The 26,612-nt window shown below is 41.2% G+C and overlaps 1 protein-coding gene across 1 annotated transcript in view; it reads left to right on the top strand.

Moving 5' to 3' along the window:
- Window positions 1-26,612, top strand: part of AMFR (autocrine motility factor receptor) — a 40,662-nt gene that overhangs the window by 9,657 nt on the left and 4,393 nt on the right. The window contains exons 3-12 of the mRNA XM_027119857.1: window positions 1,485-1,649; window positions 3,009-3,161; window positions 5,924-5,964; window positions 6,130-6,262; window positions 8,321-8,454; window positions 9,300-9,410; window positions 16,615-16,805; window positions 18,616-18,719; window positions 24,544-24,678; window positions 26,365-26,448. Coding sequence (XP_026975658.1) covers window positions 1,485-1,649; window positions 3,009-3,161; window positions 5,924-5,964; window positions 6,130-6,262; window positions 8,321-8,454; window positions 9,300-9,410; window positions 16,615-16,805; window positions 18,616-18,719; window positions 24,544-24,678; window positions 26,365-26,448 — 1,251 coding nt within the window. The remainder of the gene's footprint in view (window positions 1-1,484; window positions 1,650-3,008; window positions 3,162-5,923; window positions 5,965-6,129; window positions 6,263-8,320; window positions 8,455-9,299; window positions 9,411-16,614; window positions 16,806-18,615; window positions 18,720-24,543; window positions 24,679-26,364; window positions 26,449-26,612) is intronic.

The raw sequence follows: 26,612 nt of genomic DNA, 5'->3' as shown, positions 1-26,612 counted from the left end.
ATGCACTTAATGCCTACTATGGCACTTATCTAAGCACCGTACATATATTAACTTACTGAGTTACCCCAGCTATTTTATGAGATATACGCTGTTGTTATAAGACCCATCTTATAGATGGGGAAACCAAAGCCTGGGGATTGTAAGTAACTTGCCCAAAGCCACACACAGATAGATGGTGGAGTGAAGGTTCAGAACCAGGACACAAAATGTTCTAGGTTCACTTCATGCTTTCCTGCCCCAGATCTGGAAACAGACATTCACCAAGGATTCCTAGTTCATTTTGTTCTCTGAACAAAGGGTGTACAGTCAGAGTACAGTGTTTTAAAGTTCTCAAAATAACTCTTATCTTTAAATAGTCACATTATCAATATGTTCCACATGTAGGTTCAATTATTTCTGTTTTTATTCAATTTTGCTTTTCCTTCTAAGTTTTTGAATTTGTGAAACATTCACATGGTTCAAAACTATACATAAAAATATACTTAGGAGCCATATTTTCATCCTTATCCTCTGCACTCAGTTGCCACCACTCCCACAGATGGCTTGAGGTATCTTTTAATATCTGTTGGCTAGACGCCCCTCATTGCCCTTTTTTTCAGGATAGTAAAGATTTTTAAAACTGGACATCCTCAGTGTAAGAAAGAGTACAGTGAAGCAGATATACTTCTGTGGGAGTGTACATTTATATAACTTCTTTGGAAATCAGATGGATGTTACTTATTAGAAACCATAACAATATCCGTAAGCTTTGATTCTGTAATGCTGAAAAAATAGAAACTTGTACAAAGATAATCATTGTAACATTTTCTGAATGGTGAAAAAAACATTTCGGTGTCCATGTGTAACCACTAAAGTGGTCTTATTCAGACAGTATTCATTGGCACTGGTAAGGTTCTCACAATGTAAGTGAAATAAAAGTATACAAAATCAATGTTTTACATTTAGGAAGAAAAATGCATAAAAATGTTAAGGCATCATTTTTTAATTTTCTTTGTACTTTTTCATACATTATTGATTATGGCTGGCAAATGAGCATATGTTATTTTTGAATCTGAAGGATGTTTAAAAAAAAAAATGGAAGAAGAATGTCCAGTCTTTTTCTTTTGTTTGTTTTAAAAATCTAGAGAGTAGAAGTATTAAAAATGATACTTGTAGCTCTCACCATTCTTTTTTATTTTGTGTTAGAAGTATATGTATTATTAATACATAAGGTACTAAACTAATATCACTCCCCTTTTAATGGCTAAAATTTCATAACTAAGGAATTCAATCCTAAATCTGTAGATTACTTTCTAGGTGTCTTCCCTTTATTCTTCAGAGGGCTCATTTTTTCTTTGCCTTCTATGGATATTTTCTTGTGGACAAGTGTTAGAAAGCTGAGAATAGACTATTTTCTCCTTAGAAGCCAGCTTTTGTTATGTTACGTTCTCCTTGAATGGGTTAGGTATAATGGTGATCACCTTTATAAATATTTTTCTTTTTAGCACCTCAAAGACAAGTTTTGGAATTTCATTTTCTACAAGTTCATTTTCATTTTTGGTGTGCTGAATGTCCAGACAGTGGAAGAAGTGGTCATGTGGTGCCTCTGGTTTGCTGGACTGGTATTTCTGCATCTGATGGTTCAGCTCTGCAAGGACCGGTTTGAATATGTAAGTTTTTAGCCAAGCTCTTTTCCTGCTTAGGCACACATTTGCCAGGTCTGAATTGTGTAATGTGAATGAGCCGTGACACACATGTGCAGGATAGCTCTCCCAGGGAAGGCTCCTGGATCAGGTACCTCCTACCTGTTTCTTGAGGAACTTTCTGCAGCAGCCAAGGAATGCAGGAGCAGTGTCCCCTAGGGAGGTTTCCTTCCCCTCCCCAGTAGTGTTGCATTACAGCCCCCGTGAGGTCAAATCACCTACACAAACTGTTTTGATCACAGTGCAAGGAAACTTTAATATATAAACTGAAAAAAAGCTGGTCTGTTCCAGACGTTTTCTGTTCTAATCTCCTTCCATTTCCCCCTTCTTACTCTGGTTCTTGGAGCCCTTCTTTCTGACTAGCTTGCATTGTTTTCACCCTGGGCCAGGACTGAATTAGCTCTCTTGGCTTCCTTGGTCCCTGGAGAAGTGAACCTTTTCTGTCTGGGTACAAGATCTGCCTCTTGGCTTCAGAGTTGTGTGGGTGAATCTTCATTTGTTAGTAGTCCCGAACTAATCTCGTGGATCCCCAGTAAATGGACGCCTACAATCCTGCCCCTCCATTAAACCCACTCCACAACCCTGCTTGCCCCTTTCTTTACCCAGTCCTCATGGACCATGGTGGTCCTTGCACGTCTGTGTGAGTTAATCTCAGTTCCAAAGCCTTCAGCTGTTTCATAATTCAGCCCCCATCCCAGGCCATGGACAGGCGCTTCTGACCTCCCCGACTGGTTTGGTATCTACACCTTCCTGCTCAGGAGTCACAGCTCCAGGCCTTCCTTGCCAAGCTGTATACTGTTAACATAGCATTATGGTAGTAGTCAGTCTGCACCTGGATTACGCTTCAGTTGTCCTAGCCGTGAACGGGCTAGGAATGTCCTCCCAAGTGACTTTGAGGGATTAGGGCTAGAACAAAATTGTGAAAGAACACAACAGAACGTGGTGCTGCCCTGTTGAAGTTGAGTCCTGTTGAAGCCAGAAGAGAGAATTACATTCCTTTGGCAAATTGTTTCTAGAGGTTTATAATCCCACTGGTAGGAGGATCCTTGAGAATTTGAGATGCAAATATAATGTATATTCCATAAATTAAATGATAAAGATCTCAAAATATCAGCTCATACTCATATTTAGGTTGGTTGGAGAATTTTGACCATCTGGTAATGGGATACTTTTCGGCTTCCATTTGGCCGTGCGGCTACACACAGATCTCCAAGCAAAGACACCAAGGTTAACCTTGAGTTTGATTAACACTGCCATGCTTAGTCAGGTTTAATTAACACTGCCATGCTGAAGAGTGAGCTTCCTTCTCCTGTTTTGCATTTTTAGCTTTCCTTTTCTCCCACCACACCGATGAGTAGCCATGGTCGAGTTCTGTCTCTACTGATTGCTATGCTGCTTTCCTGCTGTGGATTAGCAGTTGTCTGTTGTGTCACAGGCTACACCCATGGGATGCACACATTGGCTTTCATGGCTGCAGAGGTAAGATGCAGAGACGGGCTTTTGCTCTGATTATGTTCCTATGTGTTTTCAAGGAAGCTAGAGGATTATTGACAGATTATTTTCACCCAGGGTGGATATCTGGTCTTCATTTTAACAAGCATTTTTTGAGTTCCTTCGTTTGGGGTTGGGTATTGGTACTGATTGCTTTTACATATGTTATTTCACGTAATCCTTGCTACAACATAATAAAAAGTACAGTTGACCCTTGAACAACGTGAGTTTGAACTTTGTGGGTCCACTTATACATGGATATTTTTCAGTAGTAAATTCTATAGTACTACATGGTCCCTGGTTGGTTGAATCCACAGATGCAAAGGAACTGGATACGGAGGCCCGACTATAAATCATATGGGGATGAACTCCCATATTGCCCAAGGGTCAACTGTAATTATTTTTGCCGACATTTATATAGTGCTTACTATATGCTGGGGATTGTTCTAAATACCTTACATATATTGACTCATTTTATTATTCCTGTTTATTAATGGGGAAACGGGCATGGAGGGTGAAGTGAATTGCTTAAAGTTCCAAAGTGGCAAAAGTAGCACAATCCAAAAAAAAAAAAAAAAAAAAAAGTAGCACAATCCAAGTTCTGTGACTTCCAAGTGGGAAGGGTTTTCTCCTTAAGATACTGTAAACAATGATTGGTAACAATTAGTAAGGAAATATCCTGTAATTGGTTATTTTAGATAGGCCATAAATTAAGATTTTATAGAATAATACAATGTATATGCAAACTGTATTCATTGTTTTGAAAGAATAATCTGAGATATTCATGTATATTTTAAAATTTACTTTTAAACCCTTTCTGAAAATACTAATTTCTGTTCAATAGAAATCAAATTTTTTGTATGTTCTTTATATTCAGTGGCTATATTTGCTTTTTTCCTCAGGCCAAAGGCAAAGTACTTTTATCTTGTCCATAATTGCTATTATTAATGGAAAAAATGAAATAATAGGTATCTAATATCAATATCAGTAGATAGCTAATATCAAAATACTGAGTTTGAACTACTAATTGGGAATTGTTAGAATAGGGTTAAAATTTATTTTGCTTAATAGCATTCACTTCAGAGTATAATATAGTAGTGTAAGAAAAATAAGGAAAGAACATTTAAGTACTTAATAAAAACATATGCAATCCTAGTTGAATACTTTCTGTATGTGAAAGGTATACAAATGTAAAAAAATATGTTTAAAATTTTATTTACTCTGACATTGATTAGTTTGCTTTAGATATATTTTACTATAAATCACCATTTGAATGATACTGGGTTTTCCTTTTTTGTTTCTCTAACTTTTAATTAGTATTAGGCCAAAGTTTGAAAAAAGGTATACCTAAAATTAAAGACATTTGAAATAGGTCTGTTGGGTCATAGGGCATATTTTAATTTTAGCTCATTAATTTTTTTAAGATAATTTATGTTACAGGTTTGATATTTTGAACTAAATCATATTTTTATGTTTATAGTGTTTCTCTTCTATGTAAAATATTTTCCATTTGTAAATGGGAGTTTCCTGATCTCAAACGTAAAGAATGTTAACAGTTTTATTCTGCTAGATTAAGAAGAAATTTTTCTTAGTATCAGTTTCTTTAATACAGAATACTATGAGGGTCTTATTTTGTTATTGATTTCCTTCATCTGTTTTCTTCTGTGTGGGTGAAGGGGGTGCAGAAAGCATTATATAGAGAGCAGGGATTCATATCTAGGATAGTAGTACCTAAGCTGTACCTTGGGTATAGGGTCACCAAGTATTCAGACACCCTCTTAGGATAATCAATTATGGTGACTTAATGCAGTATAAAATATAAGTGATTGTCAAACTCAGTGACCTCAAGATTGTAGAAGGCATGCCCAGGAGATGGACAGGTGTAATTGATTGCCACCTATTAACAGGAAAATGCTCAATATAAGTTGTTTCTAGGTCATGAAAATATTCCATGGAAATTTGAAGCACATGAAATAAAATGGTCGGTAACTTGCTTTTTTTTTCTTTCAGTTTTAATGAGATATAATTGACATACAGCACTGTGTAAGTTTAAGGTGTACAGCATAATGACTTGACTTACATTTGTTGTGAAATGATTACCATGATAAGTATCATCACATATTCATACCCCCAAAAATGTTTTTTACCCTGTGATGGAAACTCTTAGGATTTACTCTCTTCACAACTTTGAATTATACCATACAGCACGGTTAACTAGAGTCATCATGTTGTACATTACATCCCCAGGACTTATTTATCTTATAACTGGTACCTTGTGACTACCCTCCTTCAAGTCCCCGACTTCCAACCTGATTTTTTTTTTTTTTAAAGAAGATGTTGGGAGTAGGAGTTTATTAATTAATTTATTTATTTTTGCTGTGTTGGGTCTTCGTTTCTGTGCGAGGGCTTTCTCTACTTGTGGCAAGCAGGGGCCACTCTTCATCGCGATGCGTGGGCCTCTCACTGTCGTGCCCTCTCTTGTTGCAGAGTACAGGCTCTAGACACTCAGGCTCAGTAGTTGTGGCTCACGGGCCTAGTTGCTCCGCAGGACGTGGGATCCTCCCAGACCAGGGCTTGAACCCGTGTCCCCTGCATTAGCAGGCAGACTCTCAACCACTGTGCCACCAGGGAAGCCCCCCAACCTGATTTTTAATTGAACTAAGAACTTTTATCACTTTGTAAAAGTAAATTTGGTCTGAGCAATCCTAAATTTTACTAAAAAGAAAAAAAATCTCTCTTTTTTTAAATAGTCTCTTCTTGTGACAGTGAGGACTGCTCATGTGATTTTACGGTGAGTAGAAATTTGGGAGGGTGGTGATGGAGGTCTACTCATACAGTTGATTTTAAGATACAGCATATAAAAAATTTATAAAAATGTGACTGTAGTATATCATGTTTAAAACAAATTCAATTGTAACAGTAAATCGTTAACATGATTCTTCTCTATTCACTGCAGATATGTAATTCACCTCTGGGACCTCAACCACGAAGGAACGTGGGAAGGAAAGGGAACGTATGTCTATTACACAGATTTTGTCATGGAGCTCACTCTGTTGTCCCTGGACCTCATGCATCATATTCACATGTTGGTAAGTTTCCCAGAGGGAGCTCTAACAGACAGCTAAGTTTTTTAGAATCAGGAACCCTGTTTAGTACAGAGTTTAACAGGTGAAACATTTGTGGATGACCCACTTAAAGACTGTAAAAACGACGCAGCTGTTCCCCTCCCTTTTTTTCCCTTTTTTTTTTTTTTTCTGGCCAACAGGTATAAAGCAGTGTGGAATGAGTTTGGTGCCCAGCTCAGGAGGTGTTTGCTGTCTAGGAGACATAGGTGACTCTGCTGACCAAGTCAGTAGATAATGCTTTTAGCATGAAATTAAGGGAATTCCTCTCCTCATAGTTTCTGTGGCTTCTGATATTTAACAGTACTTTGTAGGTGGTAAAGGGAATTCCCACAGTGTTAGCTACTTCATGGATTCATAAATTTTCTATCTTTGTAATTAAAAACAAAGTCTTTATTCTTAATTCCTCCTACTTCATTGTTTACATTTTACTTTGGTGTGCAAGAAATCACCATGCTGAAAACCTGCTTCATTGGTTTAGCACTTCAGTGATCTGTGAATGGCGAGAATGAACATATTTGGTGGGCAATTTATTTAAATTGTAAGCCTATCAAAGTAGAATTTAAAAATTTTGGGGTTAAACGTAGAGCATTTCTATAAGTCTACTTTTTAAAAGTAACTTTCAGGGCTTCCCTGGTGGCGCAGTGGTTGAGAGTCCGCCTGCCGATGCAGGGAACACGGGTTCGTGCCCCGGTGTGGGAAGATCCCACATGCCGCGGAGCGGCTGCGCCCGTGAGCCATGGCCGCTGGGCCTGCGCCTCCGGAGCCTGTGCTCCACAACGGGAGAGGCCGCAACAGTGAGAGGCCCGTATTCCGCAAAAAAATAAAAAATAAAATAAAAGTAACTTTCAAAACATGTTAAAAAAAAAGAAGTCCCCCCCCAAACAAATATCCAGAGGTAACTGTTGACATTTTGTTGTGTTTACTGCTTCTTTATATATTCAAATTCATACATTCATCAATGGAGATTGTGTATTGGGCATATAGTTTTGGCTTTTTGTAGCTAGTATATTATGTACATCTTCCTATGCTAGCAACAATTCTTTTTTTTTTTTTTTTTGCGGTACGCGGGCCTCTCACTGTTGTGGCCTCTCCCGTAGCGGAGCACAGGCTCTGGACGCGCAGGCTCAGCGGCCATGGCTCACGGGCCCAGCCGCTCCATGGCATGTGGGATCTTCCCGGACCGGGGCACAAACCCATGTCCCCTGCATTGGCAGGCGGACTCTCAACCACTGCGCCACCAGGGAAGCCCTAGCAACAAAATTCTTCTAAATCATTTTAATACCTTTAAGATAAAACTTCCACGGCATAGAGGTGCGATGATTTAATTGGAATATACCATACAGCACTGTTAAAACTATAGTCATCATGTTGTATGTCTATCCCCACTATGTATTTATCTTATAACTGGAAGTTTGTACCTTTTGACCACCTTCCTCCTATTCCTCCACCCCCAGCCATTGAACAGCCTGCTCCCATAATAGAATATTTAGATTGTATTCAGTTGTTTGCTACTTCACATCTTTGCATACCTTTTTTTGTCACATATTAGTTTTTTTAAAGTACTTTTATCCTTTTTCACTTAAATATTATTTTCCCATGTAATTAATCTTCAAAATGTTATATATAAAATATAATAATAGGATATAATTATATTTTATAATAAATATAATGAGTATATAATGTTACATTATATGAGTTTACAGTATAATTATTCCCCTACTGGGCATTGTGTCCATTTCCTGATTTTCTGTTTTATAATTGCATGGAGGGGCATCATTTTCATAAAACTTTAAAATTTCTGATTAGTTCCTCAGGAAAGATTGCTGTTGATGGAATGACTAGGCCAAAGAGCTTGTACATTGTTCAGGGTAGTGAGAGAAATATGCGCATTTGCTTTCTGAATGACTGCTCCAATTCACCTTCGCCCACAATTCAGAGCGTCTGTTGCATACCTCACTCTCAGCAGTAGCAAGTTCACATTAACTTTTATTGTATATTTTATTCTCTTTCCCTCTTGTTAAGTTATTTGGCAACATCTGGTTATCCATGGCCAGCTTGGTCATCTTTATGCAGCTGCGTTACCTGTTTCATGAGGTACAACGTCGAATCCGCCGGCACAAGAACTATTTGCGAGTGGTTGGAAACATGGAAGCCAGGTAAGTAAGCACAAGTTGACGTTGCTCATGTTGACTCATTTGAGATCTTTAATAATAATAGATCCCAGATTATACGAGAACCTGCTTTTGTAAACTGTTAACGGAATGGTGAAGAGTATAGGCTCTGGAGTCAGACTGCCTGGGTTTGAAGCCCCACTTAGTTGCCGTGTGATTTTGGGCAATCTACTTACCTCCCTGTGCCTCAGTTGCTTAAGTCTAGGGATGAGAGCAGAACCTTCTTCCTGGAACTGTTGGGAGGATTCAATGGGATAATGAAAGTAATATTACTTAGAACAGTACTGGGTACGTAGTACGTGCTCAGTAAAGATTAGGTTCTTTTATTAGGTCATTATTTTTATCATCATTATTATTAAATGGATGTTTCCTTTGGCTTCTGCCCTTTTTCTTCCTTACGCATGCGTGCTCACACACACATACTCTCTCTCATACTCTTAACCTCAGTGGAGGAGGTACTCACTTGCCATCCTGAGGCTAAACCAAGCCTGAAAGTGTGAGATCAATGGGTATCCTTTTTGTGTCCAAGGGAACAGTTTGGCTCTCTGAGGGGTCTTAACTCCTCTGATTTACCCAGAAATGTTCGCTTAAGTCATCACTAACAGGAGCCATTGTTAAGACAGAGCCAGTTTCTGTGTATAGATTTCTTGCTCTTTGGTGGGCTATGAAGAGAATGCAGGTGTAGTGTTTTTCGTGGGTGGAGAATTTTTACTGAACACGATTCCTCTGTAACTGTGCTGTTAAAGGTGAAGTCTATGAAGTAAGTGGTGCTCGGTATTTGTGCGTGGAATTGACGGAGATCCCTGCTAGTTGCTCTTTGTTTTTTGCAGGTTTGCGGTTGCAACTCCAGAGGAGCTGGCTGTCAATAACGATGACTGTGCCATCTGCTGGGACTCCATGCAGGCTGCGAGGAAACTGCCCTGTGGACATCTTTTCCACAAGTAGGAGCTTTGCAAAGGGTCACATGGGACTGGTGTTCTGTCCAGGGGCATGTGGGTGCTTTTTGTGCTGGGGCTTAAGACCAGCCTTAGCCAAGGAGTGGGGACGTTCCCTCAGACTGGCCGTGGTGCTGGTACTGAGTGGGATGGGGAGCTGGGCGTGTCTTCCTTATTCCTCAGCCTCTTGCCTACACGGCAGGACTGCTCCCCACTCACAGGCTGCCATCTTAGTTTCCGGGTGTGTTAGCTATCTTCATGTTCCTTCTCCATTTAAGTTCTGCGATATAGCAAATGCGCCTGTAAGACTTAAAGGGGTGGGGGGACCCTTGCTTTCTAACAGCTCATTCCCTATTCTTACCCTGGTGAGAATATATATCTCTGCATTTTGCACATGCCCTAAGGCAACATAAAAAAACACACCAGGGAAGTGTGCTGAGATGGGGATCAGATGAGAAGCACTAAGCAGTCCAGAACTGTGACTGTTTTATCAGGAATTAGAAAATGGGATCTTCTGCAAACCTTCATGACTGGACTAGATCTGTGTGTGGTACAGGCTGTTCCGTTCTCACAGAGTCCTGTTGTCTCTGTTGTAGTCCTCACTGCCTTATATTATTCATTTTTAGAGATCTCACAGGAACTGTGTCTGTCTAACCTAGATCATTCTGTTTATAGATTGGATGTTTTTGGTTTTGATGGACCTTGAGGTATCTTTTGGCCTTTTGTATCTGTGGTCAATTTTGCATATTGAGAAAGTTATAATCTTTACATCTTTAATCTTCCTTTCCTTATTTTGTATTCCCTCCTTTTTAATATTACAAGGACTTTGGAGCTGGAGTATCAGTAACTCAACACATTTCTTTCTTTCTTTCTTTCTTTTTTAATGTGCTGGGTGCTGTGTTGGGTTCTGGGGAATTAAATTAAAATGACAGATGTGGTCTTTGCTTTCACGAAGCTTTCAGCCTAATGGAGGAGACTGACATGAATTAACCACACGCGTTTATGAGCATGTAATGATGAATTGAGATAAGTGCTCTAAAGAAAAGGAACGTGGTCCTTGAGAGCTTGTAACAAAGGAACCTGACTCCCACCTGGAGAAAGTGACTCTTGATGATGAGTAGGAGTTAAGTCAGCAGAAGAAGGGATCAGGTGGAAGAGCAGTTGAGACAGAGGGAACATGTCTGTAGCAGGAGGGAGTGTGGCGTATCCAAGGAATTAAAGAGAACCCATGCGGCTGGAGCTCAGAATGTCAGAGGAGGAGTGGTGTTTGCTGAGGCAGGAGAAGCAGGCATGAGCGACCCTGCAGGGGCTTGAGGGCCACTTGATGGGGTTAAAGTGGGGGCTCGGGGTCAGGGATGCAGTTTGAAAAGATCAGGGGGACTAGTTAGTAAGGGCTGCAGTGGTTCGGGTATGTGCTGAGAGGAGTGTGGATTGGTGTGGTGGAAGTGGAGCTGGAGGAGGGTGGACAGACGTGAGAAGGATTAGGAAGCACGTGGTGCTAGATTGGCTGTGAGAAAACGAGGAATATGAGGCGTTGGGGATTCTCCTAGTTTTGCAGCTGTGCGACTGGATGGGTAGTGGTGCTGATTGATGAGGTTGGAAGACCAGAGAATTCACACACATTTCTGAAAAAACTTTCAGGTAGTTCCTAAGGAGCTTGGGGACAGTTTGGAAGACTAACTCAGAAGAGAGTGTATTTCACCCCAGAAGAAATGTTTTTAATCACATGATTAGATTAATTTTAGGATTTAATGTTTTTGGTTGAGGCAGAATTCACATGACATACAATTAACCATCTTAAAGTATACAATTCAGTGGCATTTCGTGCAGTCACAGTGTGGTGCAGGCCACCGCTCTTCTCTAGTTTCGAAACCTTTTCATCACTCCAGAGTAGTACCTCATAGTCGTTAAAGTAAGTCACTACCCACTCCTCCCTCCCCGTGTTACCTGGCAGTCACTAATCTGCTTTCTGTCTCTCTGGATTTGCCTCTTCTGGACAGTTCATGTGAAGGAAATCATATAATATGTGACTTTTTTGTGACTGGCTTCTTTTACTGAGCATTGAGTTTTCAAAGTCATCCAAGTTGTAGTATGTATCCGTACTTCATTTCTTTTTATGGCTGAATTTAAATTTTTTAAAATAATAAACAATTTGTTTATCCATTCTTCCATTGATGGACATTTGGGTTATTTCCACTTTTTAGCTATTGCAAATAATGCTGCTATAAACATTTGTGAACGGGTATCCGTTTGAGTACCTGATTTTCTTTTAGGTATATACTTAGGAGTGGAATTGCTGAGTCACAGGGTAATTCTATGTTTAACTTCTTGAAGAACCACCAGGCTTAGCCACAGCAGCTGCACCATTTTATATCCCATCAACAATGTAGGAAGGTTCCAATTTCTTCACATCCTCACCAATATGTATTTCTGTTTTTCTTATTATAGCCAACCTAGTTGGTAGGAAGTGGTGTTTCATTATGGTGGATTTTTTATTTTATTTTTTTTAATTAATTAATTTATTTTTGGCTGCGTTGGGTCTTTGTTGCTGCGCGTGGGCTTTCTCTAGTTACGGCGATTGGGAGCTTCTCTTCGTTGTGGTGCGTGGGCTTCTCATTGCGGTGGCTTCTCTTGTGGAGCACGGGCTCTAGACGTGCAAGCGTCGGTAGTTGTGGCTCACGGGCTTTGTTGCTCCGCGGCATGTGGGAACTTCCTGGACCAGGGCTCGAACCCGTGTCCCTTGCATTGGCAGGTGGATTCTTAACCACTGTGCCACCAGGGAAGCCCTATGGTGGGTTTTTTAAAATGATAATTCTCAAATGTTATGCTTTCATTGTGGTAAAAAAATACATACATAACAAAATACATAACATAAAATTTAGCTTTTAACCATTTTTTTTAACCATTTTAAAGTGTGCAGTTCAGTGGCGTTAAGTACATTCACATTGTTGTACAACCTTCACCACCATCCATTTCCAGAACTTTTTCATCTTCTGAAACTGAAACTCTGTACCCATATAACACTAACTCCTCAATCTCCCCTTCTCCCCAGCCCTTAGCAGCTACATTCTATTTTCTATGAATTTGACTGCTCTCACACAGTAGCACATCGTACAATATTTGTCCTTTTATGTCTGGCTATTTCATTTAGTATGATGTCTTCAAGGTCCATCCATGTTGTAGCATGTGTCAGAATTTCATTCCTTTCTAAAGCTGAAAAATATTCCATTGTGTGTATATATCACATTTTGTTTATCCATTCCTCTGTTGATGGACACTTGGGTGGTTTCTACCTTATGACTATCGTGAATAATACTGCTGCGAACGCGGATGTACAAATTTCTTTTCAAGACCCTGCTTTCAATTCTTTTGGGTATATACCCAGAGGTGGAATTGCTGGATCATATGGTAATTCTATGTTTAATTTTTTGAGGAACCATCATATGGTTTTCCATAGCGAGTACACCATTTTACATTTTACACTAGATAATAGCCATCCTGAGGTGTAAAATGGTCTCTCATTGTGTTTTGATTTGCATTTCTTTAATGACCAGTAATGCTGATCATTTTTTCACATGCTTGTTGACCATTTGTGTATCATCTTTGGAGAATATCTATTCAAGCCAAATTATCCTATTTTAATTGGGTTGTCTTTCTGTTGATGAGTTGTAAGAGTTCTTTATGTATTCTGGTTACTAAACCCTTATCAGATGTATGATTTGTGAATATTTTGTCCCATTCTATAAAGTCCTTTCACTTTTTTCTTGGTAATGTCCTCTGATGCACACGTTTTAAATTTTTAATGAAATCCGGTTTACCTATTCTTTCTTTGGTAGGTCATACTTTCAGTGTCAAATCTAAATCCATTGCCAAATCTGGGGTCATGATAGTTTTTTTCTAATAGTTTTATGGTGTTAGCTCTTACATTTAGGTCATTGATCCATTTTGAGTTAAATTTTGTACATGAAATGAGGGTAAGGGTCCAACTTCATTATTTTGCTTGTGGCTGTCCAGTTGTCCCAGCACCATCTGTTGAAGAATTTCTTTTTTTCCCCATTGAATGGTCTTGGTATCCTTGGCAAAATCATTTGGCCATAGACGTTTGAGTTTATTTCTGGACTCTCAATTCTGTTCCATTGGTCTATATGTCTATCTTTATTCCAGTACTATGCTGTTTTGATTACTGTAGCTTTGTAGTAAGTTGAAATTGGGAAATGGTGCATCTTCCAACTTTTTCTTTTTTTATATGTTTTGGTTATTTGGGGCTCTTTGCAATTCTATATGAATTTGAGGAGCCGCTTTTCCATTTTTGCAAAAAAGGCCATTGAAATTGAATAGGGATTGCATTGAAACTGTAGATTACTTGGGGGGAAGATTGCTATCTTAACAATATTGTTTTCCAGTTCATGAACATGGGATTCCTTTCCTTTTATGTAGGTCTTCTTTAATTTCTTTCAGCAATCTTTTATAGTTTTTAGTGTCAAGCCTTTCATCTTCTTGGTTACATTTATTCCTAGGCATTTTATCCTTTTGGATACTATTGTACATGGAATTGTTTTCTTAATTTATATATTTTTTTGCGGTACGCGGGCCTCTCACTGTTGTGGCCTCTCCTGTTGCGGAGCACAGGCTCCGGACGCGCAGGCTCAGCGGCCATGGTTCATGGGCCCAGCCGCTCTGAGGCGCGTGGGATCTTCCTGGACCGGGGCACAAACCCGTGTCCCCTGCATCAGCAGGCAGACTCTCAACCACTGCGCCACCAGGGAAGCCCCATGTTGCTCTTTTACTGTGCTGCTTTACTGAATTTGTTTATTAGTTTTATGGTAGTTTTTTTTGTGTGTGTGTATTGTTTAGGGTTTGTGTTGCTTAGGAATTTGTCCGTTTTATCTGTATTATCCAATTTGTTGGAGTACAATTATTTCTAGTATTCTGTTTTAATCCTTTAAATTTCTGTAAGGTTGGTAGTAGTAGTCACACTTTCATTTCTGATTTTAGTTATTTATATCTTGTCTCTTAGTCTAGCTAAAATTTGTCAGTTTAGCTTTGATGTTTTCAAAGAACCAACTTTTGGTTTCATTGATTTGCTCTATTGTTTTTCTATTCTCTATTTCATTTATTGCTGCTTGAATCTTTATTATTTGCTTCCTTCTGCTGGCTTTGGGTTTCATTTGCTCTTTTTCTAGTTCCATAAGTTATAAAGTTAGGTTGTCGTTTTGAAATCTGTTTTCTTTTTAGGCGTTTTTAGCTATAAATTTGCCTCTGAGCATTGCTTTTGCTGTTATCTCATAAGTTTTGGTATATTGTGCTTTTGCTTCTGTTTTCTTTTGTCTCAAAATATTTTCTAACTGCCCAAGTGATTTTCTCTTGACCTAGTGGTTGTTTAAGAGTTAGGATTTAATTTTTAAAACACCTGTCTGCCTGGGGTTTAGTGAGCAAACAATTGTTAGGATCTCTTCTTGGTTTGCTTTACTTTATAGCTTTGGTTAATAGATTGGGGCAGGATTGTATGATAATAATCTATGACAGATTCATTTGTCATAAAGCTAAATGTCTAGATTTCAACAGATTATAGCTAGATAATTTGTTGCTGTAGGAGATGTCTTTGCAAGATTTCAGAGTCCAGTAAATATTTAATTACATTGAAGTGTCATACTTAGAGAAGAAAGAATCTTTCAATAGAATATTATAATTATGTAGAAATACAACTGTTTTCTCTGAAGTTTGGTTTCTTTAGCTGTGGAAGTTTGGCATTTTTTTTTTTTTTTCCAAGGAAGGCAACTATATCTGACCAGTTGTACTCACTTGGAGTTTTTAGGCTATTGTACATAATGTGGGAGGTTTTTGCAGAGTATGAAGTAAAATTAGATTTGCTTAAGAAAAGTGTGTCACAGGTAGCATTATTGGAAGGCAAGGATTTTACACATTTTGGTAGTCTCCCACAAGGCTGATTTTACTAGAGCTGTGATTTAAGGGTGTTCATTAAGGGGAAATGAACTTTAAAAAATATAATCATTTATTTGGCTAATAGTTACATGATCACAAACAGAAATTACAGGTACTTTGTTGTTTCAAAATGTGATAGAGTTGAATGTACACATTCATTATTTTGGAACATTACTGTCATACATTTTTCCAGCAGAGAGATAGTAAGAAGTAGCTTCATCTTGGCCTCTGGGAAAGTTTTGGTACTTAAGTACCATTTGGTTGCTAGAGACGCTGAGGATCATCACGTTTTAGTGAGGTTCTCCTGTGTAACCTTATGTGTGCACATGTTCCCAGATACTAAAAAAAAAAAAAAAGGCACAGAGGAAGTAAGCATTTTTATTCAGTGCCTTGTTGAACTCTTAGAAGAAAGATAATGTATTATTATGGAACGGAAGGCCCCTTGAAATCTTAGGAGAAAGATAAGTATTATTATAAATTGGGAAGGGACCTTGGAGATCACTTCATCCAACCTTCTCATTTTTTTTTTTTTTTTTTTAGTATACTTCCTTTAATGGGCAGTATTTATTGAGAGACTACCTTAAATAGGGCATTATCATCTCCTGAAAAAGGGCACAAGCAGCTTTTCAGCCTGGTTGGGAAAGCAGAATACAAATATAAGAGGGTTGAAGAAGTTGGGATTATGGACGTAAGGTTGTAGGTATGCTGGGTGAAGACAGAAGTAAGGCTCTGGCGGGGTGTGATGCTTGATGAAAAATGGATGGGAGGTCTTAGCAAATAAGAGGCAAGCTGGAAGGAGAGGAGCTTTAGTTGGAGAGTGAGATCTTTGAAGTCGTGGTTTTGAAGAGAAGGCCAAGGTTAGTGGAGGCTAAAGTAGAGTGAGAGAACAGATCATTGGAAGAGAGGATTCAAAGATATGAGAGGCAACGGTGTTGGATGGTTCAGCCACATGGATCTTAAGTTAGTCAAATAGAGCTGGAGAGGAGGATGGTGAGCCAGGTGACGAAGTCTTACTGAAGAAGGGTCATGCCCAGGAGCTTGGTAGATGACCACGTATGTTAACAAATTAACGTTCAGAGCAAGATACACCAGGAGTACATTAGAGTGAAGCAGGACAAAGAGGTAATGTCAGCAAGTGTTTCTCAACGTTTAAATCTTGCTAGTGGTAAATAGAAAGTAAAATTGCAACTCATTGATACATTCAGAGTACTTCTGGTGAATTCTCACAAAATATGCTAAGGATATCTTATTTTGGACTTTTTGGTAGTTCCTGTCTTCGTTCCTGGCTAGAACAAGACACCTCCTGCCCAACATGCAGAATGTCTCTTAATATTGCCGACAATAATCGTGTCAGGGAAGAGCATCAAGGAGAGAATTTGGATGAGAATTTGGTTCCTGTAGCAGCAGCTGAAGGCAGACCTCGCTTAAACCAACACAATCACTTCTTCCACTTCGATGGTTAGTTGGTTTCAACCTCTAAAACCATCCGCCAGGGGTTTTCTCCCCTTAGGGGATGATGTTTTAATTATAACTTGCCCTGTATGGGCGAGTTCAATGTTATATTTCAGTTTTAATTGAAAATGTTCGGTAAGTATAGACAGCACCGAGGGGTTATTCTGTGCCAGGCATTTTGCTAGATTCTGTGTGAATTGGGGGGACGGGGGGTGCGAGGAGGTGAAAGTAGTTACAGTTGAATCAGTCGTGACCGCAAGGAGCATGCTGAATCAGCTTAGTAGTTAAACCGCTGCTAGTAATTTATTGAATCCGTGTGATACTTAAGCATATAATGAAGGGTCATTGAGCAGCCTTTCCAGTGGGTACCAGAAGGAGAATCAGAACTAGAACCCTGTTTCTTTGCCCATAAAATACGAATATTCCATCTTCCAGAATATTGAAAGGAGTTGTGATAAAAACCACACTTAAAATTCTAAGGTCATGGGCACCATGTCAGGGGCTGGTTGATCATCCTTTGATTCACATTACATCAGGCTGTTGTCGATTTTCATTAATTCCAATACCATTAAATTCTGTGGGTTCATATTTCCTACTCTGAAGTAGGTATCCCTGGACTATTTAAGAGGAGTGCTCTTCAGGTCTCTGATTTGAGTTTCTAAGGGTAGAGCATGGTGGGAGTGGCAACACATTGAAATCCCTGATAGGAAGGACCGAAGGAGTATAGTGGAGTCTCTGAGAGGAGGGGATGATGGCTGCTTGGCTGGCTGGGCAGGGATGCTGGGCAGGTGTAGAGGGGCTGCTTTGTGGCTTTGTGGCTGCTAATTACGGCCTCTACCACGTAAAACTTCTGAAATAGACTAGCAGATCTTGGACATGGTTATGTAAGCTATTATTTTATGAATTATTACTGAAAACTTAGTCAAAATAGATAAAGGTAACTTTATTTCTCCCTAGTAAGTACATGAACTAAGTACCCAGCTTTTTATTGGGTACAGTCTATCCAGGCAAGATCTTTGGGGTGGCCATTGAACTTGTTTTACATTCCAGGCCTCAGTGCTTCTTTGTGAAGGAAAGGGAAATCCTCCTTAAATGTGTGCTTGATAATGGAGTTGTTTACTGCTGACACCTGGTGGTGGTATATCTTAGGATCCCCTTTCCTTAGTGAAATGGCAGAAGCAGCAGACTTCTTGGTACCATTAGTCCGCAAACCTATGTTATAGAACTCTTTGAAAAGAATTTCGAATCAGAAAACTAAAGTCTTTAAATCAGATTATTAAGTAAAAAATACTTCATGAAAATGATGTCTCCAAACGCGTAGTATTTGTGTGTAGCGTGAAAGAGAGGGGCAAATTCTCATCTACTGTAGCAGCTTTAGAGCCCTGAAAACCTTCCTTATAGTGTAGCCTGAGAGAGGGATTGAGTTCGTGTGGATCCAGGGCCACTGGAAAGTAGGAAAGCCCCCTGGTGAAGTGTTCTGGAACCTGACTGTCTGGCTTCAAGTCCTGGTCACCATAATTAAATGCTTTGATCTTGGGCAAGTTACCTCAGTTCCGAGTGCCTTGGGGAACCAACAAGAGCACTAGAGTCAAATCTCTGAGAAGAGTAAAATGGGAATAATAATAATAATAATAAACCCATGTGGGGTTTTAGTGGGGATTGAATGAACTAATCCATATGGGACAGTTGGTCAAAAGGCCTGGTGTAAAGTAAGCCCTCAGTGAGTACCGGCTGGTACCATAGAGTGGCCGACCGCAGAGCAACTGACAGGGGAAAGAGGTCTCTAAGACTTGTGCTGGCTTCTTGTTTGTTTTAGGGTCCCGGATTGCGAGTTGGCTGCCAAGTTTTTCAGTCGAAGTGATGCACACCACCAACATTCTAGGAATTACTCAGGCAAGCAACTCCCAGCTTAATGCAATGGTAAGGACCGCTCACTGCTTTGAAAAGGTGATTAATAATCGGGAGGGAAGGAAAAGCTGGAGAACGTGTGCAGTGTGCATGACTCAGTTGGTCTCACTCTGCTCTGGCAGAACGGTGGGATTTAAAAAAAAATGCGGCAGGATTTTCAGGAGCATCTTATTCACTGGGATGACTTCAATCCCTGCGCTTTAAAATTTGAAACTAGTTTGGAAACCAGCTTTCATTTTACTTGTGTGGCAGATAATCTAACCTTTTCTGAGCACTATTAAGTTCACTCTCATGATCTAGGCTAGTGTTGGGACACCTCTTGATTTTCACCAAAAAATATTTGGGGAGTTACTGGCTGGAGTGAATGATGTGACTTTTATTAAAAATTGTCGTAGGCCTACTGAATGTGTTATTTTAACCCCCTCTCCCCCCTTCCCAAAGTAAATAAATGAGTATACCTTCACATACACACTTATACATACATACATGCCTGTGGATATACATATATAAATATAAATATATACACACACACCCCTTGAGATATTCAAGCATGCTCTTGGTTCAAGGATATTGTCCACATACTTCAAGATTCTTCGTATTTTTCTAAAGCTTTGTCATATGGTGTATATTTTTATTTTACAGTGTTGGAGAAACATGGTTCACCACTTTTGAAATGTAGTGTTCATTGTGATGATAAATGCAGGGGTCTTAAAAATGCAACCTGTGTTAGTCCAACAAACGTGTACTGAAAGCCTGTTCCCAAGACGGGCACTGTGCAGTGTCAACATATTGCGTAGCACCTGTAGTGTCAACAAGGTGGACAGGAGCCCTTCTCTTAAGAAGTGTGAATTCTACATGGGGTGGGGGGGGAGGAGGCTGATTATAAACACCAACAGATAAGATCGTTGCGGATGGGGATGAGGACTCTGCAGGCAGTAGGGCAGGTGATGTGGTGGAGGGGTGGGTAAAGGCTGTTCCAGAGGAGACATTCAGAGAAGTCTCAAGAGGTCATATTTAAGCTGAGACATGAAGGCTGAGAAGAGAAGGAGGCAGATCGGGGGAAAGAGGCAGTGGAAACAGTAGGTACAAAGGCCATGAGGTGAGAATGTTCTGAAAACAGAGAGGTGATTGTGGTTGGAGCCTGCGAGTCGGAACCAAGATTGTGACATAAATTGAGGTTGCAGGGCCCGGTCATGCAGGGATTTGTAGGCTACAGTACAGTTTAGATACTGTAATGAAAGTATGAGAAGACCATTCAGGGCTTTTTTTTTTCCTCCCCCAGGGGACTGACAGGACAGTTAATAGAGAATAATTTACTTCTGAGAGAATGAATTTTAGAGGGGCAAAAATGGAACCAGTGAGACCAGTTAGGAGACTGTTGCAGTAGTTCAGGCAAAAAAAAAGATGGTGGCTTGGACCAGGGCATTGGAAATAAAGATGAAAAGAAGTGGCGGATTTCAGATGCCTTTCGAAGATGAACTGATGGACTTGACAGTGCTTTGATTTGGATGTGGGGTAGTGGGGTGAGGGGAGTGCTGGTTTTCAGTCAGGCAGATGAGCAGTGGTATCATGTATGAGATGGGCAGGACGGGAGGAGGAACAGATGAAGGACAGGGACTCAGCCTTCTGTTTGGCTGGGGAAGTTGGGGTGTCTATGAGACATCCAAGTAGAGATGTCATGTAGACAGTTCTGGACCTCAGCAAAGAGATCCAGCTGGAGAGAGACATTTGGGAGCTTTAGTCTGTAGGGGACTGGATCTCTTCGAGGGAAAGAAGGTAGCTCAGAAGGAGAAGAGGGCTCAGGACTGAGGTCTGGCTGAATGGGAGGAGCCATGGCAGCGATTGAGAAGGAGGGAAACCAGGAGAAGCGTCAAGTCAGCCATGTGGGAATTCTTAGAAGATGAGGTCAGAGAAGTGCATGTTGGGTTTGGCAGAGTGGAGGTGGTTAATCAGCTGGAGAGGAGCAAGAAGTTTCCATTGCTCGAGGTGCTGAGTACTAGATTGTTGGATTGGAAAATGAGTGGGAGCTGAAGACACCCAGTAGCTGGCAGTGTGTTATAAGAGGGAGTGGAGAAGTAAGGAGGTGGCTTGGTAGGGGTGTGCCGTCAGAGGAATTTGTTAACATGTTTTTTTAAAGATTTTTGGGCAGGCCATTTATCCACAAATTTCAAAACCTGTAGAGAGTATCCAGTGAAGTCTTTTCCTCCATCCGCCCAGACACCCTCCTCTCTTGCAATAACAACTTCAATTAGTTTCTTCTGTGTTGTGCTTTTCCAGAATGTTTACATACACATATAAGCAAATGCTAAGTATGTATTCTTTTTCTTTTCCCCACGGGTCTTCTTTTTTTCTATTTTTTAAAGTGTGATAAAATACATGTACCACAAAATTTATGATCTTAGCCATTTTTAAGTGTACAGTTCAGTGGTATTAAGTATATTCATATTCTTGTGCAACTATCAGCCACAATCCATCTCCAGAACTCTTTTCATCTTGCAAAACTGAAGCCCTATACCCAGTAAACAATAACTCCGCATCCCCTCCTCCCTAGCCCCTGGCAGCCGCCATTCTCCTTTCTTTCTCTGTGGATTTGACTACTTTAGGTACCTCATATAAGCAGAATTGTACGGTATTTATCTTTTTGTGACTGGCTTATTTTACTGAGCTTAATGTCCTCAGGGTTCAACTATGTTGTAGCATGTGTCAGAATTTCCTTCCTTCTTAAGGCTGGATAATATCCCATTGTATGTATAAACCACATTTTGCTTATCCGTTTATCTGTCGGTGGACACTTGGGTTGCTTCCATGTTTTAGCTATCGTGAGTAATGGCACTATGAACATGGGTGTACAAATATCTCTTGGAGACCCTGCTTTCAGTTCTTTTGAGTACCCAAGAGTCTTCTTAAAAAGATTCTAAAACATGCTTGGTGTGCGAATAGGAATGATCACTGGAGGGGGAGAGATTGATGGTACAGAACAAACAGAAAAGTTAACTGAAGGCAAAGACCTGAGGTGGAGGGTGGGCTTGGGAGCCGGAGCCAGGAGAGGAGCATTCTCACCTTTGTTGGGAGGCGGGATGGACATAGCTACAGGCGTGTCGTTTTGAGATACGGTTTAAAAAGAAGGCATGGCTCATAATAACCATTTAGGTAGAAGCAGCCTAAGTGTCCATCAGAGATGAATAGATTATGAAAATGCTCTGTCCACACAGTGGAATATTATTCAGCCTGAAAAAGAAGAACTTTGAGGATACTATGCTAAGTGAAATAAGCTAGTCACAAAAAGACAAATACTGTGTGATTCCACTTACATGGGCCATCTAAATTACTCAGACTCTTAGAAAGCAGAATGGTGGTTGCCAGGGGCTGGGGGAGGGGGAGGGGGAGTGGAGGGGGTCGCTGTTCAGCGGGTGTAGAGTTTCGGTTTTGCAAGATGAAAGCGTTCTGGAGACCTGTTGCACAGCAGTGTGTGTATAGTTAACATTGCTGTACACTTAAAAATAGTTAAGATGGGCAATTTTATGTTATATGATTTTGACCATTAAAAAAAAAAAGACCTGGCTTCCCGCGGGCTTCTGCTTCCTCAGTGAAGCACTCAGCCAGGTCATCAGCAGAGAGAGTGACGTTGTGAGGGCGGATGGACTGGGAGTGCGCAGCCCTGCGTGGCCGACGACGGGCTCGGGTCAGGCTCTGCGTCGGTACTTCAGGGTCGGGCAGCTGTTGAAGCTCTTCAGGTGGATCACCTCACCTGCCCCCTTAAAAAAATCAGAATTCATGGACATGTAACCCTCCCAGGAATGAGAATTACCTTCTTGGAGTTGGTGTGTTTAGAATTCTCAGGCAGGCCCTGGTGTTCTTCCTCCCCTTGCATGGTGGATTGGGATAGCCTATTTTTAGCACAACTAATTTACTGTCACAATACTTTTTTTTTTTTTTTTTTTTTTGCGGTACGCTGGCCTCTCACTGTTGTGGCCTCTCCCGTTGCGGAGCACAGGCTCCAGATGCGCAGGCTCAGTGGCCATGGCTCACGGGCCCAGCCGCTCCGCGGCATGTGGGATCTTCCCGGACCGGGTCACGAACCCGTGTCCCCTGCATCGGCAGGTGGACTCCCAACCACTGCGCCACCAGGGAAGCCCTGTCACAATACATTTTTTATAAAAGCCTAATATATATAACTTGCTGGATTTTCTGGAAGAAAAGCTTTGGCCCAGTGAACTGAATCTTGGACTTATTTTATTTGGGAAATGAGAGGGGACCTTTTTAAGAAGAGAGGAGAATGTTATCTGATTATTGAGGTTGTTTTGGACTCTTGCCCAGTTAGCTTTGACTTGACCTGGGTTTTTAAAAATGATCAACTCACCTTCATAGAAACAAAGAGGGGATCCCAGGTCCATGGAGCTCCGGGTCCTTCTGTCCTACACACTTGTCTTGTCCTCCCTGCCCCAACGATGACCCAAAGCGAAGCTTTGCACAGGTTTCACCCCGGTCTTTTCTCTCTAGGCCTGACACTGGGACACGTTCCTCTTTTTCTACATGACAACATATTCCTTGGGAGCCACTATCCCAACAGTAGACTTTATTGTGCCCCCAAAGGAATTATATGTTTCCTTGTCGTTTTTTCTTTTGATCATTGGGACTTTTCCACAAATAAAACCTTGAACATAAGCATTTGCAAAATAAATATACACGTATGAGAAAAAAGTCTGGAGCTGCTCAGATGAACGTACCGGTGGTGGTGCGCCGAGATCTCTGCCTGCTCCCCTCTGTACACGCACCCACCGTAGAGCCCTGATGGCCTCCGAGACGTTTCTAGAGTACAGCTTGAAAACTGCAGCTCCAGAGCAACATTAGCAATTACATTTATTTTTTTATTTTTTACTTTTATTTATTTATTTAATTTATTTGGCTGCATCGGGTCTTAGTTGCAGCATGCAGGATCTTCGCTGCGGCGCATGGCCTTCTCTAGTTGTGGCGTGTGGGCTGCAGAGCGCACCGGCTCAGTAGCTGCAGCATGCAGGCTCTCTGGTTGTGGCACGACTAGGGATCGAACCTGCGTCCCCTGCATTGGAAGGCAGATTCTTAACCACTGGATCACCAGGGAAGTCCTAGCAATTACATTTTTTGTAGTCTTTTTTTTTTTTTTTTACGTTGAAGTAAAATTTATATACAATAAATTCACCTTTTTTAGTTTCCATCTCTGAGTTTTGTCAAACTCATTCAGTCATGTGACCACCACAATAATCAAAATATAGGACAGTTCCTTTCCGCCTCCCCCCAGATTCCATTATGCCCCTTTGTAATCACTTCCTCTCCCACCCCCAGCCTGTAGCAACCACTTATCAGTTTTCTGTCTCTGTAATTTTGCTTATTCTAGAATGTCATATAAATGGAATCATAGGGTACATAGCCTTTTGAGTTGAGCTTCTTTCACTTAATGCATTTGAATTTCACCCATGTAGTGTGTATCAGAAGTTTGTTCCTTTTAGGAATTAAATCTTTAAGCAGAACACGTTTATATACCTGAATTTTACTGAGCTTTAAAATGAATGCTTTTTAAAACTGGAATATTCTAGTTCAGCCTGTCTCAGGCTTCAGTGGATTTCAGGGCTTTTTTATTTGAAGTTGATGTTGTCCCCAAGTTTTCTGTTTGGCATTCTGGAAAAATACTAAAAAAACCTGCAGTTTGACGGTGATCTGTGGCATAGAGGTGGCCCCTTACTTGTGTTTTCAAGGCAGGTCACCAGGTTCAGTGCCCAGAGGCTGCCTTACCCCATGACCTCAGTGAATAACTGTTGAGAGTGAACATTTCATGGCTTCTTTGTTTGTATTCCTATAGGCTCATCAGATTCAAGAGATGTTTCCCCAGGTTCCATACCACCTAGTACTGCAGGACCTCCAGCTGACACGCTCAGTCGAAATAACAACAGACAACATTTTAGAAGGACGGATTCAAGTACCTTTTCCCACACAGGTAAACTGAGGTTTCAGACGTGACAAATGAATTCTGTCCTCACAAAGGTTTTATCTTCTAGATTAACGTTCTAGTTACTTAACAGCTGAATATCATTTATGATTTGATGAAGGGTTTCTGTGAATTCCCTAACTTTCCAGATTATGACTGAGAACAGACCCATCCAAGAGGCTTGGATTAAGACAAGGACAAAACTATTTGCCTAATTTTTTGTGCAGATATACACCCCAAACCAGCCTGCCCTTGCCAGTCCAGGAGGTCCTAGCATCGGTTCCTTTCGGAAAAGGATTGGCAGTCTTTCCCTATAAAGAACAGATTGAAATATTTTAGGCCCTGCAAGCCATGCATATCTGTTGTAACTTCTCAATTCCTGCAGTAGCACTGAAGGAGCCATGGACAATATGTAAATGAATGTGCATGACTGTGTTCCAGTAAAACTTTGTTTACAAAAACTGTTGGAGTGCTTGGCCCACAGGCTCTAGTTTGCTAACCCCGGCTATAGGAGGTATCGCCCTCTGTCCCTGGCTTTGCACATTGGTGTGGCTTTCCATTGGGTATAATTCCTATCTGTGAGGCTTATATTTTTGACTTTTTTTTTTTTTTTTTAAAGATCCTATTTCCTGGCCCATCATGTAACCTCTTTGATGGGTACAAAAGTATTGACATTTTAAAGAAAGCTTTCTGGCAGGACTAAAGGATATATGTGATTAGGGAATCATATACCAAGAAATTACTCAACTTAGGTATGCAAAAACATGGAAATCTGTTAATAAAATCTTCAAGCGTGAGAATCTTGGAAGAGGGAATGAGCCTCAACTTGGGAGTCAAAGGGGCTGAGGTATTAGAGGTGGCTCAGTGGTCCTTACCTGTTTGACCTGGCTGTGACTTTGGGTTTCCCCAGGAGCAGACCCTGAGACAGGGATCCAGTTGCCAGTAGTTAATTTGGGAGGTGTTCCAGGAGACATGGGAAGTATTCCAGGAAACACAGGCAGCAGGTGGGGCTGTAAAGTGGATAAAGGGTTTGTTATCCAGCAGTTACCATCGTGGGCAGCTAGAGCTTGAGCCCACTGGAGGCCTCTGGGGTCCAGTGTAGAATGCATTGTTCCTCCTAAGCGGGGAGGAGCTGGGGTGCTTATACACCAGTTCCCATCAGTTGTTGGTTGAGGGCTGCCTCCAGCAGGGGCCAGGTTCTTTCACACAGCCAGAGTGTGTCCTTGGGTGATGCAATACAGAAACTGGGCAGCCAGCATGCAGCGGGCAGACCTTCAGGGACAGGCGCAGGGCCCCGAGGTGTCTGCAGCGTGGGCCGGGATCTCAGCCTGGACGAAAGTGAGAACAGCAGTACCTAGTTCACAGGATGTTAAGGAGATGAATGCGATGATGGTGTCAGTGCTTTTCCAAAGTGTCCTGTCGGTGTTAACTGCTGTTGTCGTTTTGTTATTGTTGTGCAGTTACTGTTACTGAAAAGGAAATTAAACGTGGGCCCACTGATGACTCTCAGATTTAGGCCTCAGGCTCCTTTGCTGTGTCTTTAAGCTCAGTAGCACTCTCATGTCTTCGATGCTGTGGGATTTGCTGAACTCAGACGGTTGGGGTCGTAGCTCCCCCATGCTCCAGGTCCCCCCCGTACCCGTTCACTGAGCTCAGAACGGCTCTGCACCGTCGGTGCTGCTGTCTCTCTTTCAGCGGTCAGAGAGCATTAGGCCTGCATTGAACGGTCCTATGGAGAGGCCAAACGGCGAGCAGGAGGACGGAGAAGCTTCCACCCAGGTAAGGCCTGCATACTAGAGAGAGCGCGTCCGGGATGGGGAGCAGCGGGGGACCCGGCGGGGGTCTGCACCCTGCCTCTGACGTTTGTACGGCTGAGGGCGAGAGTAGGGAGGAGGCCGTATGCCAGCGTCGTCTCAGTGTCCAAGGGTAACAGACCTTGCTGT

This window comes from Aethalodelphis obliquidens, unplaced genomic scaffold (genome assembly GCF_003676395.1).
Source record: "Aethalodelphis obliquidens isolate GAN/ISIS:26980383/991018 unplaced genomic scaffold, ASM367639v1 scaffold20, whole genome shotgun sequence".
Taxonomy (NCBI): domain Eukaryota; kingdom Metazoa; phylum Chordata; class Mammalia; order Artiodactyla; family Delphinidae; genus Aethalodelphis; species Aethalodelphis obliquidens.
Note: the sequence above shows the minus strand (reverse complement) of the source record. Positions and strands in the feature narration are given on the sequence as shown.